Below are 17233 nucleotides of genomic sequence, written 5' to 3'. Positions count from 1 at the left end.
GTTCGAGTTCAGTGTCTAGTTCAGAGTTCTAGTTCAGTTTCTAGTTCAGTTCTTAGTTCAGGTTTTAGTTCAGTTCTAGTTCAGTTCTAGTTCAGTTCTAGTTCAGTTTCTAGTTCAGATCTACTTCAGTTCTACTTCAGTTGTGGTATATTGTCAGTTTCTACATCAGTGTTAATTAATTTCTGGTTCAATTCCATTCATTCCTATTTCTTTTCTACTTCAAAAACTTTACTTAATCTTAAGTTTAGTTAAACTTAAAACGACATAAAATACATAATTAAACTAAACTAAAGACATACAACATGATGGATATATTGTTTAAAAGTCAACAACAAAAAGAAAATTTCAAAAAGTTACCAGCAACAGGCAGGCATGCAGCAGTAACCGCCACTATAATCTAAATGCCAATATAAACTGTAAAATACTTAAGAACCACATTGAAACCGCAACAAATGTTTTAGTTGGGGTTTCAATCTAAAGCTCTTTTTCATTCAATGGCGATAAACTCTATTAAAGGCCGGTATATGTGTACTACATAGTAGACAATAATAAACCACAAAATGCTGGTAACAGGCAGCTGAAACGAAAGAAAACCGACTGAAAAGAAGAATAATAACTAAAGCTAAAATTAAGAGAGAAAAAATATTTAAAAATAAAAGTATTTCAAGAATCACTAGAGGAATTGAAACAAAACAAAATTTGAAAATAAATATGATAAAAAAAAAAGGCAGATGATGATGCTATATACAAAAGATCGGAACAAAAGAGAAAGAAAATAAACATGAACGGCAAATAAAAGTAATAATATGAAGAAAAATATTTAAGCTTTAGAGAAAATATTTACTTTATCTTTTGTATGACCGGTCGGTTGTTTAGTCAGTTATTGTAGTCTGTCTCTCTGACTGTCGTTTCGTTCAATTATTTGTCTGATTTTACGTCAGTTTAGGTTTTTTTTGTGCGAGAGTGCAACCCCTTGGTGATTCTTTCTGTATGCTGCAACTAGTTTGTAATGTTTCTTTTGACCGCAAACTCTCGCACATTTTTATTGATATTTACGACAAGGACCCAGTAGTTTATAAGAAGCCAGCGTACATTTTAAGTAATTTTAGAGAAAAGTCGTATCAAATGTTTATATATTTCTAATTTATTGAAATGTAAATCTTTTGTTGGGTTTTTTTGGACTTCCTTCTAGTCCCAATTTTTAGAAAAATCAATAGTTCTTTATTGCAATTCCGAGTTACCGGGTATTTTAAATGGTATATTTTAAACTTTCCAAGGAAAATGAACGATGTAATATGTGCTACGTTTTTAGGCGATTGCTGTTCAGTTCATCTTAGTTAAGTTCTAGTTCAGTTATATTTGAAGTTCAGTTTCTAGTTAAGTTCTAGTTCAGTTCTAGTTCAGTTAGTTCAGTAGTTCAGTTCTAGTTCAGTTCTAGTTCAGTTCTAGTTCAGTTCTAGTTAAGTTCTAGTTCAGTTCTAGTTCAGTTCTAGTTCAGTTCTAGTTCAGTTCTGGTTCAGTTCTGTTTCTAGTTCTGTTCTAGTTCTGTCTAGTTCTGTTCTAGTTCTGTTCTAGTTCTGTTCTAGTTCTGTTTCTGTTCTAGTTCTGTTCTAGTTCTGTTCTAGTTCTGTTCTAGTTCTGTTCTACTTCTGTTCTAGTTCTGTTCTAGTTGTCTAGTTGTCTAGTTCTGTTCTAGTTCTGTTCTAGTTCTGTTCTAGTTCTGTTCTAGTTCTGTTCTAGTTCTGTTCTAGTTCTGTTCTAGTTCTGTTCTAGTTCTGTTCTAGTTCTGTCTAGTTCTGTTCTAGTTCTGTTCTAGTTCTGTTCTAGTTCTGTTCTAGTTCTGTTCTAGTTCTGTTCTAGTTCTGTTCTAGTTCTGTTCTAGTTCTAGTTCTAGTTCTGTTCTAGTTCTGTTCTGTTCTAGTTCTGTTCTGTTCTAGTTTCTGTTCTAGTTCTGTCGTTCTAGTTCTGTTCTAGTTCTGTTCTAGTTCTGTTCTAGTTCTGTTCTAGTTCTGTTCTAGTTCTGTTCTAGTTCTGTTCTAGTTCTGTTCTAGTTCTGTTCTAGTTCTGTCTAGTTTCTGTTCTAGTTCTGTTCTAGTTCTGTTCTAGTTCTGTTCTGTTCTAGTTCTGTTCTAGTTTCTGTTCTAGTTCTGTTCTAGTTCTGTTCTAGTTCTGTTCTAGTTCTGTTCTAGTTCTGTTCTAGTTCTGTTCTAGTTCTGTTCTAGTTCTGTTCTAGTTCTGTTCTAGTTCTGTTCTAGTTCTGTTCTAGTTCTGTTCTAGTTCTGTTCTAGTTCTAGTTCTGTTCTAGTTCTGTTCTAGTTCTGTTCTAGTTCTGTTCTAGTTCTGTTCTAGTTCTGTTCTAGTTCTGTTCTAGTTCTGTTCTAGTTCTGTTCTAGTTCTGTTCTAGTTCTGTTCTAGTTCTGTTCTAGTTCTGTTCTAGTTCTGTTCTAGTTCTGTTCTAGTTCTGTTCTAGTTCTGTTCTAGTTCTGTTCTAGTTCTGTTCTAGTTCTGTTCTAGTTCTGTTCTAGTTCTGTTCTAGTTCTGTTCTAGTTCTGTTCTAGTTCTGTTCTAGTTCTGTTCTAGTTCTGTTCTAGTTGTTCTGTTCTGTTCTAGTTCTGTTCTGTTCTAGTTCTGTTCTAGTTCTGTTCTAGTTCTGTTCTAGTTCTGTTCTAGTTCAGTTCTAGTTCTGTTCTAGTTCTGTTCTAGTTCTGTTCTGTTCTAGTTCTGTTCTGTTCTAGTTCTGTTCTAGTTCTAGTTCTGTTCTAGTTCTGTTCTAGTTCTGTTCTAGTTCTGTTCTAGTTCTGTTCTAGTTCTGTTCTAGTTCTGTTCTAGTTCTGTTCTAGTTCTGTTCTAGTTCTGTTCTAGTTCTGTTCTAGTTCTGTTCTAGTTCTGTTCTAGTTCTGTTCTAGTTCTGTTCTAGTTCTGTTCTAGTTCTGTTCTAGTTCTGTTCTAGTTCTGTTCTAGTTCTGTTCTAGTTCTGTTCTGTTCTGTTCTGTTCTGTTCTAGTTCTGTTCTAGTTCTGTTCTAGTTCTGTTCTAGTTCTGTTCTAGTTCTGTTCTAGTTCTGTTCTAGTTCTGTTCTAGTTCTGTTCTAGTTCTGTTCTAGTTCTGTTCTAGTTCTGTTCTGTTCTAGTTCTGTTCTAGTTCTGTTCTAGTTCTGTTCTAGTTCTGTTCTAGTTCTGTTCTAGTTCTGTTCTAGTTCTGTTCTAGTTCTGTTCTAGTTCTGTTCTAGTTCTGTTCTAGTTCTGTTCTAGTTCTGTTCTAGTTCTGTTCTAGTTCTGTTCTGTTCTAGTTCTGTTCTAGTTCTGTTCTAGTTCTGTTCTAGTTCTGTTCTAGTTCTGTTCTAGTTCTATTCCAGTTCTGTTCTAGTTCTGTTCCAGTTCTGTTCTAGTTCTATTCTAGTTCTGTTCCAGTTCTATTCTGGTTCTGTTCTAGTTCTGTTCCAGTTCTGTTCTAGTTCTATTCTAGTTCTGTTCCAGTTCTATTCTAGTTCTATTGTATTTCGATTTAGCACCGCTTAAGAATCACTGCACTGTAACGCATTAAATGCCAAACAGGTCCATTAAATACACATTTTCTGCAGCCGTTCATGGAACACTACAATATCCATTGAAACCACTTCTTTTGTATGTTGTAGGCTGCAACAAAAAAACTTTTATTGTTTCAGTTTCTTCTTAACAACAACAACAAGATTTTGTTTTGGTTCTGTTTCTGCTTATTTGCTGTGTTTCCAGATTAAACTCCTCTAATCAAGTTGGCTTTTTTGTGAAGGTCATTGCGAAGAAAATAACAGCAACAACAACAACAACGAAAAGAGACCATAAAATATCAACTACAATTATTGGAATTCTTGTGCAACATTGTTATTGTTTTTAAAGTTTTTTTTTATTAATTTTTTTCTTGATCTTCTTAGTATCTTCGTTTTAAAGACCAGGCTCCAAATGACTCAACTTTAAAACGGACTGTATGCTTTGCTATGTACCTACGTGTTGCTTGATAAAAATCTTGTTTGTTTTGGTTAGAATTCCTGTATATTTTGTTGCAAACGTTTTAAGAAAAAAGTCTTGTTTTATGATTGCATTTTTTTTTTAAATGAAATATTTGCAGAGAAATCACGAGGGTTTTTGGTTTGTTGATGTTTTCTAAATTTCAAACTTAAACAATTAACTAGAGTTTTTGAAGAGTGTTATTTCCGGTAGATCGGCTGTTCTTTACCAAGTTTTTTTTGGGTGGTTTTAATAACGGAAGAGATGTTTTTAAATTATCTTAAAACTCCATTTCTTTATTACAATTTTTACATACAACAATTTTTAATTTACAATAAACATGAACATGAACCAACAACAAAAGTAACAAACAACATGAAATTTATTGTAACATTATGATCGTGACATTCATTTGGCAACTCAGTTTTCCTATAAGTAACGGTCAAATACAGTTCAAAAAAAAATAGTAACAAGAAACGAACAAATAAACTCCATAAAATGGCATAAAGAAATTCATGATAATATTTGCAATTCACTGAAAATTTTTGCAATAAGAAAGAAAGAAAAAAATTTAATTCAAATGAAAACTCGAGCAAACGTGTCAGACAAAATTTAAAAAAATAAAATGAAACCATAACAAACATTTCAATGCCATTAGTTGCAACCGATTTTTTTATATACATATTTTTAAATTTAATGTTTTCCATTATTAAATGGTGGAGTCGTTTGCCAACAGTTGAAATGCAAAATCAAAAGCCAAACAGACCTGATGATCCTTTCATAGAAACCAAGAAAAATTACCACAAAAAAAAATGCATGACTCACGCCACATTTTGTTATGGGGAAATTTCAAATCAAATCAAACTGTATGTCAACATGTTTTTTAGCCAAAATCAAAAAATATCCAAACGTCATGGCAAATAGAAGCGATGCAATAGTCAACATTTGCGTGCCACATTATACATTTATTGTCAAATTAAGTCGTGTAAATGGAAATTTAAATTGACTTAAATCACACTCTAGTCAACATCTTTAAGTGAATAATTTTAAAAGCCGGCTTGATTTGGTCCGTTCGGTATACATTTAAGGTTGCATTAAGGAAGGAGCAATATTTTTGACTGCGCTTTAGTTTTTCAAGTGAAATTTCATCACAAAAAGTTTTTAAAAAACTAAAGTTAAAAAAACATGTCAGGTTTTTTGTTGGGCTTCTGACTGGCTGCTAAATCAAATTTGGTTGCATGAATATATTTCTTTAACATTTGTAAGGCCCTTTACAACTGGCATTAAAGTTCGTTACAAAATAATACTTGAAAAAAATACATACATTTTTACATCTCAGTTCTGCTTAGTTCAGTTCTAGTTGAGTTCTAGTTAAGTTTTAGTTCAATTCTAGTTCAGTTTTAGTTCAGTTCTAGTTTAGTTCTAGTTCAGTTCTAGTTCTGTACTAGTTCTAGTTCAGTTCTAGTTCAGTTCTAGTTCAGTTCTAGTTCTAGTTCAGTTCTAGTTCAGTTCTAGTTCAGTTCTAGTTCAGTTCTAGTTCTAGTTCAGTTCTAGTTCAGTTCTAGTTCAGTTCTAGTTCAGTTCTAGTTCAGTTCTAGTTCCGTTCTAGTTCAGTTCTAGTTCAGTTCTATTTCAGTTCTAGTTAAGTTCTGTTCAGTTCTAGTTCAGTTCTAGTTCAGTTCTAGTTCAGTTCTTGTTCAGTTCTAGTTCAGTTCTAGTTCAGTTCAGTTCTAGTTCAGTTCTAGTTCAGTTCTAGTTCAGTTCTAGTTCAGTTCTAGTTCAGTTCTAGTTCGTTAGTTCAGTTCTAGTTCAGTTCTAGTTCAGTTCTAGTTCAGTTCTAGTTCAGTTCTAGTTCAGTTCTAGTTCAGTTCTAGTTCAGTTTCAGTTCAGTTCAGTTCTAGTTCTAGTTCGTTCTAGTTCAGTTCTAGTTCAGTTCTAGTTCAGTTCTAGTTCAGTTCTAGTTCAGTTCTAGTTTCAGTTCTAGTTCAGTTCTAGTTCAGTTCTAGTTCAGTTCTAGTTCAGTTCTAGTTCAGTTCTAGTTCAGTTCTAGTTCAGTTCTAGTTCAGTTCTAGTTCATTTCTAGTTTCAGTTCTAGTTTCAGTTCTAGTTCAGTTCTAGTTCAGTTCTAGTTCAGTTCTAGTTCAGTTCTAGTTCAGTTCTAGTTCAGTTCTAGTTCAGTTCTAGTTCAGTTCTAGTTTAGTTCTAGTTCAGTTCTAGTTCAGTTCTAGTTCAGTTCTAGTTCAGTTCTAGTTCAGTTCTAGTTCAGTTCTAGTTCAGTTCTAGTTCAGTTCTAGTTCAGTTCTAGTTCAGTTCTAGTTCAGTTCTAGTTCAGTTCTAGTTCAGTTCTAGTTCAGTTCTAGTTCAGTTCTAGTTTAGTTCTAGTTCAGTTCTAGTTCTGTACTAGTTCTAGTTCAGTTCTTGTTCAGTTCTAGTTCAGTTCTAGTTCAGTTCTAGTTCAGTTCTAGTTCAGTTCTAGTTCAGTTCTAGTTCAGTTCTAGTTCAGTTCTAGTTCAGTTCTAGTTCAGTTCTAGTTCAGTTCTAGTTCAGTTCTAGTTCAGTTCTAGTTCAGTTCTAGTTCAGTTCTAGTTCAGTTCTAGTTCAGTTCTAGTTCAGTTCTAGTTCAGTTCTAGTTCAGTTCTAGTTCAGTTCTAGTTCAGTTCTAGTTCAGTTCTAGTTCAGTTCTAGTTCAGTTCTAGTTCAGTTCTAGTTCAGTTCTAGTTCAGTTCTAGTTCAGTTCTAGTTCAGTTCTAGTTCAGTTCTAGTTCAGTTCTAGTTCAGTTCTAGTTCAGTTCTAGTTCAGTTCTAGTTCAGTTCTAGTTCAGTTCTAGTTCAGTTCTAGTTCAGTTCTAGTTCAGTTCTAGTTCAGTTCTAGTTCAGTTCTAGTTCAGTGCTAGTTCAGTTCTAGTTCAGTTCTAGTTCAGTTCTAGTTCAGTTCTAGTCAGTTCTAGTTCAGTTCTAGTTCAGTTCTAGTTTCAGTTCTAGTTCAGTTCTAGTTCAGTTCTAGTTCAGTTCTAGTTCAGTTCTAGTTCAGTTCTAGTTCAGTCTAGTTCAGTTCTAGTTCAGTTCTAGTTCAGTTCTAGTTCAGTTCTAGTTCAGTTCTAGTTCAGTTCTAGTTCAGTTAGTCTAGTTCAGTTCTAGTTCAGTTCTAGTTCAGTTCTAGTTCAGTTCTAGTTCAGTTCTAGTTCAGTTCTAGTTCAGTTCTAGTTCTATTCTAGTTCTAGTTCTAGTTCTGTTCTAGTTCTGTTCTAGTTCTAGTTCTAGTTCTAGTTCTAGTTCTAGTTCTAGTTCTAGTTCTGTTCTAGTTCTGTTCTAGTCTGTTCTAGTTCTGTTCTAGTTCTGTTCTAGTTCTGTTCTGTTCTAGTTCTGTTCTAGTTCTGTTCTAGTTCTGTTCTAGTTCTGTTCTAGTTCTGTTCTAGTTCTGTTCTAGTTCTGTTCTAGTTCTGTTCTAGTTCTGTTCTAGTTCTGTTATAGTTCTGTTCTAGTTCTGTTCTAGTTCTGTTCTAGTTCTGTTCTAGTTCTGTTCTAGTTCTGTTCTAGTTCTGTTCTAGTTCTGTTCTAGTTCTGTTCTAGTTCTGTTCTAGTTCTGTTCTAGTTCTGTTCTAGTTCTGTTCTAGTTCTGTTCTAGAACTGTTCTAGTTCTGTTCTAGTTCTGTTCTAGTTCTGTTCTAGTTCTGTTCTAGTTCTGTTCTAGTTCTGTTCTAGAACTGTTCTAGTTCTGTTCTAGTTCTGTTCTAGTTCTGTTCTAGTTCTGTTCTAGTTCTGTTCTAGTTCTGTTCTAGTTCTGTTCTAGTTCTGTTTTAGTTCTGTTCTAGTTCTGTTTTAGTTCTGTTCTAATAAATGTACCATGTTTAGCATTCATCTGTCATCCAACATAAGTATGTAGCAGCACTCGTATTTCTTTTCATTTAAAGTAGAGTTTAAATTTGAGCTTTTGCCTGATGAAAATTGTCAGAGAACAATCATCGTCATCGGTACTTGGAACTAAACGTAAGCATTTCACAACAATATGCCATCATGTTTCGGGTTGCAAAACCACATCACGGCCGCCTGCAGCAGCAGATGTTGCAAACACTACATACTACTGGCTATTGTACGTATTTTTTAATTTTTTTTTTTCTTTGCTTCAACTTTAAATTTAGAACAATAACAAAGAAAATAAAAATAAGAAAAACTTTCTCCACTATTGAACTGTTTTGTTTGGCTCAAGATCGACATCTCTTAGAGACATGTCAGATGAATCCATCCAGCCGGAGTCAGTGAAAACTCTGTCAGTGGAGAAGAAGAAATAAAAACAACAAAAAAATACACTAAAGAGGACTTAAGAAATCTACCAACAACTGAAAATATCAACTTTTATTCTGGTCATGTATAGAGTTTGTTTGGCCAATGTTTTTCTTCTTCTTCTTTGTTCCTCTTATGTTTTGAGATATTTTTGCTGTTTGCCAAATTAAAATTTCTTTCTTTATTAAATGTTACAATTTGAAACAGTTCTGTAGTTTCCAGAGACAAAATAAAATTAACAATTTTAATATGTGCCTCAAAACCAGCTGATTAAATTTTAATTATGACCTGTTGGGCCTTTGGTTTAAAAAAAGAAAGCACCTGTTGCCTTTTTGAAATTAATAAAGGGAAACGATGACAGAAAGTTGTGAAATATTAATTAGTTGAGGAGTAAATTATATAGAAGACAACAATATATCCTTAAATCAAATAAGTAAAGTAAAAGTTACAAGTTTTTCTAGTTCGGTACAAGTTCTGTTCTAGTTCAGTTCCTGTTCATATCTAGTTCAGTTCTAGTTCAGTTCTAGTTCAGTTCTAGTTCAGTTCAGTTCTAGTTCAGTTCTAGTTCAGTTCTAGTTCAGTTCTAGTTCAGTTCTAGTTCAGTTCTAGTTCAGTTCTAGTTCAGTTCTAGTTCAGTTCTAGTTCAGTTCTAGTTCAGTTCTAGTTCAGTTCTAGTTCAGTTCTAGTTCAGTTCTAGTTCAGTTCTAGTTCAGTTCTAGTTCAGTTCTAGTTCAGTTCTAGTTCAGTTCTAGTTCAGTTCTAGTTCAGTTCTAGTTCAGTTCTAGTTCAGTTCTAGTTCAGTTCTAGTTCAGTTCTAGTTCAGTTCTAGTTCAGTTCTAGTTCAGTTCTAGTTCAGTTCTAGTTCAGTTCTAGTTCAGTTCTAGTTCAGTTCTAGTTCAGTTCTAGTTCAGTTCTAGTTCAGTTCTAGTTCAGTTCTAGTTCAGTTCTAGTTCAGTTCTAGTTCAGTTCTAGTTCAGTTCTAGTTCAGTTCTAGTTCAGTTCTAGTTCAGTTCTAGTTCAGTTCTAGTTCAGTTCTAGTTCAGTTCTAGTTCAGTTCTAGTTCAGTTCTAGTTCAGTTCTAGTTCAGTTCTAGTTCAGTTCTAGTTCAGTTCGTTCAGTTCTAGTTCAGTTCTAGTTCAGTTCTAGTTCAGTTCTAGTTCAGTTCTAGTTCAGTTCTAGTTCAGTTCTAGTTCAGTTCTAGTTCAGTTCTAGTTCAGTTCTAGTTCAGTTCTAGTTCAGTTCTAGTTCAGTTCTAGTTCAGTTCTAGTTCAGTTCTAGTTCAGTTCTAGTTCAGTTCTAGTTCAGTTCTAGTTCAGTTCTAGTTCAGTTCTAGTTCAGTTCTAGTTCAGTTCTAGTTCAATTCTAGTTCAGTTCTAGTTCAGTTCTAGTTCTAGTTCAGTTCTAGTTCAGTTCTAGTTCAATTCTAGTTCAGGTCTAGTTCAGTTCTAGTTCAGTTCTGTTCTAGTTCTGTTCTAGTTCTGTTCTAGTTCTGTTCTAGTTCTGTTCTAGTTCTGTTCTAGTTCTGTTCTAGTTCTGTTCTAGTTCTGTTCTAGTTCTGTTCTAGTTCTGTTCTAGTTCTGTTCTAGTTCTGTTCTAGTTCTGTTCTAGTTCTGTTCTAGTTCTGTTCTAGTTCTGTTCTAGTTCTGTTCTAGTTCTGTTCTATTTCTGTTCTAGTTCTGTTCTAGTTCAGTTCTAGTTCTGTTCTTTTTTAATTTTTGTTTAATTCTACTTTATAATTTTAACTAAATCTAAATTATTATTACTTTTATGCAAAATTGTTATTTATTGTTCCAACGTCCGTCTCTTTATATTTGCAAATTTACTTAAAAAAATTTAACAATGCATTGTAAAGCTTTCAAAAAACAGATTTATTATTCAAAAAAAAAGCTTAATAAGTTATTCAGTTTTGAGTTTCTTATGCTTATTTTATGGTGCCATAATCAGATTAATAATTAAAATGAAAAGAAAAAAAACAATTATTAAACTTCTTAACTTGTACAAAACGACAAAACATGACATCAGTGAGTCAGTCATTTCAGCCAGTCAAGCATACTTCCCGAAAGTGTTTTGTGGCGCCAAGCTTTTTTTTTTCAATCAAAAGCGTCAAAGTTGTGACAACATGTTCCTAAGGCAGTAGTAGGAAATGTAGGAAAAGAGGTACTGGACTATAAGAAGTAAAAACAAATGAAATAAATTCCAAACAACCAACGCATCTGGTGAAGTTGGTATATTTTAAATAAAACATTGCAAAATTAATGTGTTTTTTTGCATACTGTGTCTAGTGGTTGCCCCCCTTCGAAATGGATTAGACTTTATTTAAATACCAAAAGAAGCAACTGTGTTAACAACAGTGTTGCATACATATTGAATTGTACAATATGTAAAATGTTGTTTGAATAATTTATATAAAACATTAGACAAGTTAAGCGGACATTTCTGCTAGTTACCTTACTAAGCCTTAGGAGTTACTAGTGGGGTGTTTATTATTAAGGGGGGGTTTTGAAAAATAGCCGCCAACTTGTTTTTAAATAAAAATATTTCTTTTTTCATTTATAATGTTATAATAATCATATAAACTAAACAACAGTAACATTAAATCAACTTAAAAGTTGCTTTGTGTTTTTTTGTTTTTCTGCTGGTATGCCCAAAGGGGGCTTGGTTTTTTTTTTTTCTTACACATAAATCGCTTCGCCGTCCATAACTATGGTTTGAAAAATAATTTAAAGAAAAAAAAAACTACTTAAGATTTAGATTTGAAATCGTATTACAAATATATGAGAAGAAAAAAAACAATAACAATAGTTGTGGCAAAAAAAAATCAGATATTAAAATTATTGGCATTCGGATTGTATGTAAAAAATATTAATACGTAAAATAAAAAATGAAATAATCATAATTTTTTTACAATGACTACAAATATTATACAATCAATACCAGGAAAGCAGTGTTAATATTGACTGTCCCAATTTTTTCTTTAAATTTTGATTCGAATTTTGAGTGAAAATATGAATTTTTGGGTAAATTTTAGTTTTTTAATGAATTTGGATATTTAAAGACAAATTGGGATTTTAGCAATATTATGGTTATAAGTAAAATTTCGAATTCTTAGTGAAAATTTGGATTTTTGGTGAAAATTTTCATTTTTAGTGAAAATTTGGATTTTTAGTGAAATTTTGAAATTTTAGTGAAATTTTGAATTTTTAGTGAAAAGTTTAATTTTTAGTGAAAATTTGGATTTTTAGTGAAATTTTAAATTTTTGGTGAAAATTTGGATTTTTAGTGAAAATTTTCATTTTTAGTGAAAAATAGGATTTTAAGTGAAATTAAAAATGTTTAGTGAAATTTTGAATTTTTTGTGAAATTTTTAATTTTTATTGAAATTTTGAATTTTTTGTGAAAATTTAGGATATTAATGAATATTTTAATATTTTTGCTAAAAATTACAATTTTATATATTTTTTTTAAATTTTATGTTTTATTAAAAAAAAAACTATATTTTTTACCGAAATTTTAGATTTTTAATAAAATTTAAACTTTTGCCAAGAAATATTTTTGGGTAAAAACTTTCCATTGAACATGACTGTGCTCATACCACAGCGGTGATCGAATTAAAGTTTACACAACCGCTTCCAGAGAGACCCTTTATCATTGAATAAATTTAATTTTTAAAAATTAATGTCTGTCTAAATAAAATAAAAACCCTCAAATATTTATAATAATTCAATTGAAATATTTGAAATAAAAAAAATACATGTTATTAGGCAAAACCTTTTGCTTAAGAGATTCACTAAGATGCTGCTGGTTTTCAGTCGTTAGTACTTTGAAATGTAATTTTCAAGAGGTTGTAGATACTTTTCAACTTCAATGTAAAAACACAACAGTATCTAAGTATTAGACGTTAACAACATTATTATTGGAAGCTACCCAAAAAAAAAATTAATTTGTAATTTATAGTAAATTTTTATACAAAGAGTTTGTAAGCAGTCTACTGATTGACTTTCGCTGACAATTCCTTTAAACAAGAGCTATTTTTATAAAAAATTTGTATAAGCTATACAAATTTGGTGGATTGTGGTGATTGATGATACAATTTGTAACTAAAAGTTAAATTCTAATTCAGTTCTAGACGAGTTCTAGTTCAGTTCTAGACGAGTTCTAGTTCAGTTCTAGTTCTGTTCTACTTCTAGTTCAGTTCTAGTTCAGTTCTAGTTCAGTTCTAGTTCAGTTCTAGTTCAGTTCTAGTTCAGTTCTAGTTCAGTTCTAGTTCAGTTCTAGTTCAGTTCTAGTTCAGTTCTAGTTCAGTTCTAGTTCAGTTCTAGTTCAGTTCTAGTTCAGTTCTAGTTCTAGTTCAGTTCTAGTTCAGTTCTAGTTCAGTTCTAGTTCAGTTCTAGTTCAGTTCTAGTTCAGTTCTAGTTCAGTTCTAATTCAGTTCTAGTTCAGTTCTAGTTCAGTTCTAGTTCAGTTCTAGTTCAGTTCTAGTTCAGTTCTAGTTCAGTTCTAGTTCAGTTCTAGTTCAGTTCTAGTTCAGTTCTAGTTCAGTTCTAGTTCAGTTCTAGTTCAGTTCTAGTTCAGTTCTAGTTCAGTTCTAGTTCTAGTTCTAGTTCTGTTCTAGTTCTGTTCTAGTTCAGTTCTAGTTCTGTTCTAGTTCTGTTCTAGTTCTGTTCTAGTTCTGTTCTAGTTCTGTTCTAGTTCTGTTCTAGTTCTGTTCTAGTTCTGTTCTAGTTCAGTTCTAGTTCTGTTCTAGTTCTGTTCTAGTTCTGTTCTAGTTCTGTTCTAGTACTGTTCTAGTTCTGTTCTAGTTCTGTTCTAGTTCTGTTCTAGTTCTGTTCTAGTTCTGTTCTAGTTCTGTTCTAGTTCTGTTCTAGTTCTGTTCTAGTTCTGTTCTAGTTCTGTTCTAGTTCTGTTCTAGTTCTGTTCTAGTTCTGTTCTAGTTCTGTTCTAGTTCTGTTCTAGTTCTGTTCTAGTTCAGTTCTAGTTCTGTTCTAGTTCTGTTCTAGTTCTGTTCTAATTCTGTTCTAGTTCTGTTCTAGTTCTGCTCTAGTTCTTTTCTAGTTCTGTTCTAGTTCTGCTCTAGTTCTTTTCTAGTTCTGTTCTAGTTCAGTTCTACTTCTGTTCTAGTTCTGTTCTAGTTCTGTTTTAGTTCTGGTCTAGTTCTGTTCTAGTTCTGTTCTAGTTCAGTTCTAGTTCAGTTCTAGTTCAGTTCTAGTTCAGTTCTAGTTCAGTTCTAGTTCAGTTCTAGTTCAGTTCTAGTTCTGTTCTAGTTCTGTTCTAGTTCTGTTCTAGTGCTGTTCTAGTTCTGTTCTAGTTCTGTTCTAGTTCTGTTCTAGTTCTGTTCTAGTTCTGTTCTAGTTCTGTTCTAGTTCTGTTCTAGTTCTGTTCTAGTTCTGTTCTAGTTCTGTTCTAGTTCTGTTCTAGTACTGTTCTAGTTCTGCTCTAGTTCTTTTCTAGTTCTGTTCTAGTTCAGTTCTACTTCTGTTCTAGTTCTGTTCTAGTTCTGTTTTAGTTCTGGTCTAGTTCTGTTCTAGTTCTGTTCTAGTTCAGTTCTAGTTCAGTTCTAGTTCAGTTCTAGTTCAGTTCTAGTTCAGTTCTAGTTCAGTTCTAGTTCTGTTCTAGTTCAGTTCTAGTTCTGTTCTAATTCTGTTCTAGTTCTGTTCTAGTTCTGCTCTAGTTCTTTTCTAGTTCTGTTCTAGTTTAGTAATAGTTTAGTTCTAGTTATTTCTAGTTTAGTTCTAGTTTAGTTCTAGTTTAGTTCTAGTTTAATTCTAGTTTAGTTCTTGTTTAGTTTTAATTTAGTTCTAGTTTAGTTCTAGTTCGGTTTTAGTTCTGTTCTAGTTCTGTTCTAGTTCTGTTCTAGTTCTGTTCTAGTCCTGTTCTAGTTCTGTTCTAGCTCTGTTCTAGTTCTGTTCTAGTTCTGTTCTAGTTCTGTTCTAGTTCTGTTCTAGTTCTAGTTCTGTTCTAGTCCTGTTCTAGTTCTGTTCTAGCTCTGTTCTAGTTCTGTTCTAGTTCTAGTTCTGTTCTAGTTCTGTTCTAGTTCTGTTCTAGTTCTGTTCTAGTTCTGTTCTAGTTCTGTTCTAGTTCTGTTCTAGTTCTGTTCTAGTTCTGTTCTAGTTCTGTTCTAGTTCTGTTCTAGTTCTGTTCTAGTTCTCTTCTAGTTCTGTTCTAGTTCTGTTCTAGTTCTGTTCTAGTTCTGTTCTAGTTCAGTTCTGTTCTAGTTCTGTTCTAGTTCTGTTCTAGTTCTGTTCTAGTTCTGTTCTAGTTCTGTTCTAGTTCTGTTCTAGTTCTGTCCTAGTTCTGTTCTAGTTCTGTTCTAGTTCGGATCTAGTTCTGTTCTAGTTCTGTTCTAGTTCTGTTCTAGTTCTGTTCTAGTTCTATTCTAGTTCTGTTCTGGTTCTGTTCTAGTTCTGTTCTAGCTATTGTCTGGTTCCGTTCTAGTTCTGGTTCTGTTCTAGCTATGTTCTAGATCACCTCAGTTCCAGGGCCAATTTAGTTATAGTTTTGAGTCAGTTCCTGCATATGACAGACTATAACTAAACTATGATTTCATAAAAATTGCTATAGCTCACTTTTACTTCGAATTGCCTCAGCAAGATCACTTTTGATTTTCAAACTACAAAGTCTATAATTTCTTTGTTATGATTATGGATAATGGCTCTATTGTTGTTTTTATTGTCTTTTCAAAAGTCGTACATTTTGATTTTATTATGTTAAAGCTTTCTTCGCTAATTTTAAAGTTAATGACCATTTGTAAGCTGCTCATCAAGTACTTAATTTTTTTTTCTTTGGTTACCGGGCCCCAATAAATATATTGTATATTTTTTACTGTAAACAGGCAAATCTAATTCCTATGAAAGAAAAAGGTTGAAATAAATTGAATTGATTACATATAAATAAAATATGACGGGGATTTTTTCTTTCTTTTGTTATAGTTTTCAAGATGCTCTTGAATTTGTTACAAGATAAAAGAAATGATATTGTAAAAACTGATTTCTTTTGTTTAATCGAAAACCTATAGTTTGTAAAGTGGGGGGTTTCTTGAAGTCAACTGGTAATTAAAAATTTATGTAAGAGAAAATAATAGTGTTTTAAAAAGAGGAAGTTGTAAAAAATATGCACAAAATATATTATTTATGAACGGATTTTAGGATTTTTAATAGGAAAGCATTTGGTTTGAAATGGCAGTAAATATGTTGCAAAATTATGACTATTTGTCTAACCTCTGAAGTAATAATACCTCATCTCTTTCTCTCTCTTGCACCCTATTTCTTTAACTATAACGAAACCATTTTGTTCCCAAATTCCCCAAAAGATCATTTATTTTAATGAGAATCTTCCGTTAAGATATGTAATTAATTTAGTTTTTAGTTAAGAATCTTTAAAAGCATATTCTAGAGCTTAGTGTTTCGTTTTACGAATTATTTTGTCTCATTTATCATTAGATCTTTAATATGTGGCAGGTATTCGATATACAACAACAACAAACAAGACTGCCACAAAATAAAACAATATTTCAACAATGATATCATTGTCTCTTAATCTAAACACAAAAATTTCTCTATATAATTTTTTCTAAAAAAGACAGACAGACAGACTTTCCCATTTTAATCTGTGACTGTAGACTATAAAATTTATAGAAGATACTAAATAAAAAAACACAACAAAAACAACAACATGACTCTATTTTATCAAATGTTATCGAAACAATGAGATCGTTAGAAAAAGAAAAATATTATAAAGAAAAACAAAATAAAATGGAGAAAAAAAAGAAAAATGAAAATTTACGCATTTTGTGGCAAAAGAATCTGCAATAATTTATTTTCTAACGGCAGCCTATAGCCCCAGCATTATTGCTATGTACATATTTATTTTTCGCTTTTTATTTAATGTTGCAACATACTCGTACAACAAACAGTTAATTGTTTTGCTGCATGTTGCTTGTATGCTGGAAAATGCCACAAAAATTAGAACACGCAGTTTTTTGTTCACGTATAATCTTGTAAAAACCAATTTACCACAACTTGCAACACTTTGCTGCCACAAGAAGAAAATAAATATAAAGATAGAGCAAAAGTGCAACCAGCTAGCCAGCAGAGTTGTGTTAGTTGCACCTCAAATTTCAGTTTAGTTTGTCTTCGTATGCGTAACATTTTTTTCATTTAAAACTAAAGCTTATCTCCCGTTAGTTCTGAGGACAATTATAGAAATATTTATAATTCTCTTCTAAAATTAAAAATAACTTATTGCAATAATTGTTAAATTTTAAATTTTACTTCTTTCGTTACAGGATGATATTGGCGATCAATGTGGTTTAACTAAGGCTGGTTTAGAGGAATACACCATGAGATCAAATTCATTTTATGATAATCCCGTCTTATATCATCATCAAAAGCAATCATCGTATGCTCAATCGGAAGGCTATCATAGCTATGTCTCCAGTTCGGATTCAACATCGGCCACACCAATGTTAGATCGGTATGTAACAAAATATTGGAATTATATTTTCCTATAAATAAGATTACGATCAGTTCTAGTTCAACTCTAGATCAGTTCCAGTTAAGTTCCAGTTCAGTTCTAGATCAGTTCTAGTTCAGTTCTAGTTCAGTTTTAGTTCAGTTTTAGTTCAGTTTTAGTTCAGTTCTAGTTCAGTTCTAGTTCAGTTCTAGTTCAGTTCTAGTTCAGTTCTAGTTCAGTTCTAGTTCAGTTCTAGTTCAGTTCTAGTTCAGTTCTAGTTCAGTTCTAGTTCAGTTCTAGTTCAGTTCTAGTTCAGTTCTAGTTCAGTTCTAGTTCAGTTCTAGTTCAGTTCTAGTTCAGTTCTAGTTCAGTTCTAGTTCAGTTCTAGCTCAGTTCTAGTTCAGTTCTAGTTCAGTTCTAGTTCAGTTCTAGTTCAGTTCTAGTTCAGTTCTAGTTCAGTTCTAGTTCAGTTCTATTTCAGTTCTAGTTCAGTTCCAGTTCAGTTCTAGTTCAGTTCTAGTT

The 17233-nt window shown here is 32.2% G+C and overlaps 1 protein-coding gene across 3 annotated transcripts in view; it reads left to right on the top strand.

Annotated features, from left to right (window-relative positions):
• The window catches only part of LOC119603259 (protein Shroom), a 118102-nt gene that overhangs the window by 29558 nt on the left and 71311 nt on the right, over positions 1-17233 (top strand). For all 3 annotated transcript variants that reach the window (XM_037955237.1, XM_037955239.1, XM_037955238.1), the window contains one exon: positions 16545-16732. In XM_037955237.1, coding sequence (XP_037811165.1) covers positions 16545-16732 — 188 coding nt within the window. The remainder of the gene's footprint in view (positions 1-16544; positions 16733-17233) is intronic.

Source organism: Lucilia sericata, unplaced genomic scaffold (assembly GCF_015586225.1).
Source record: "Lucilia sericata isolate MDLA Ls3-8-SP2 unplaced genomic scaffold, ASM1558622v1 Contig000285F_arrow, whole genome shotgun sequence".
In the NCBI taxonomy this organism is placed as follows: domain Eukaryota; kingdom Metazoa; phylum Arthropoda; class Insecta; order Diptera; family Calliphoridae; genus Lucilia; species Lucilia sericata.
Note: the sequence above shows the minus strand (reverse complement) of the source record. Positions and strands in the feature narration are given on the sequence as shown.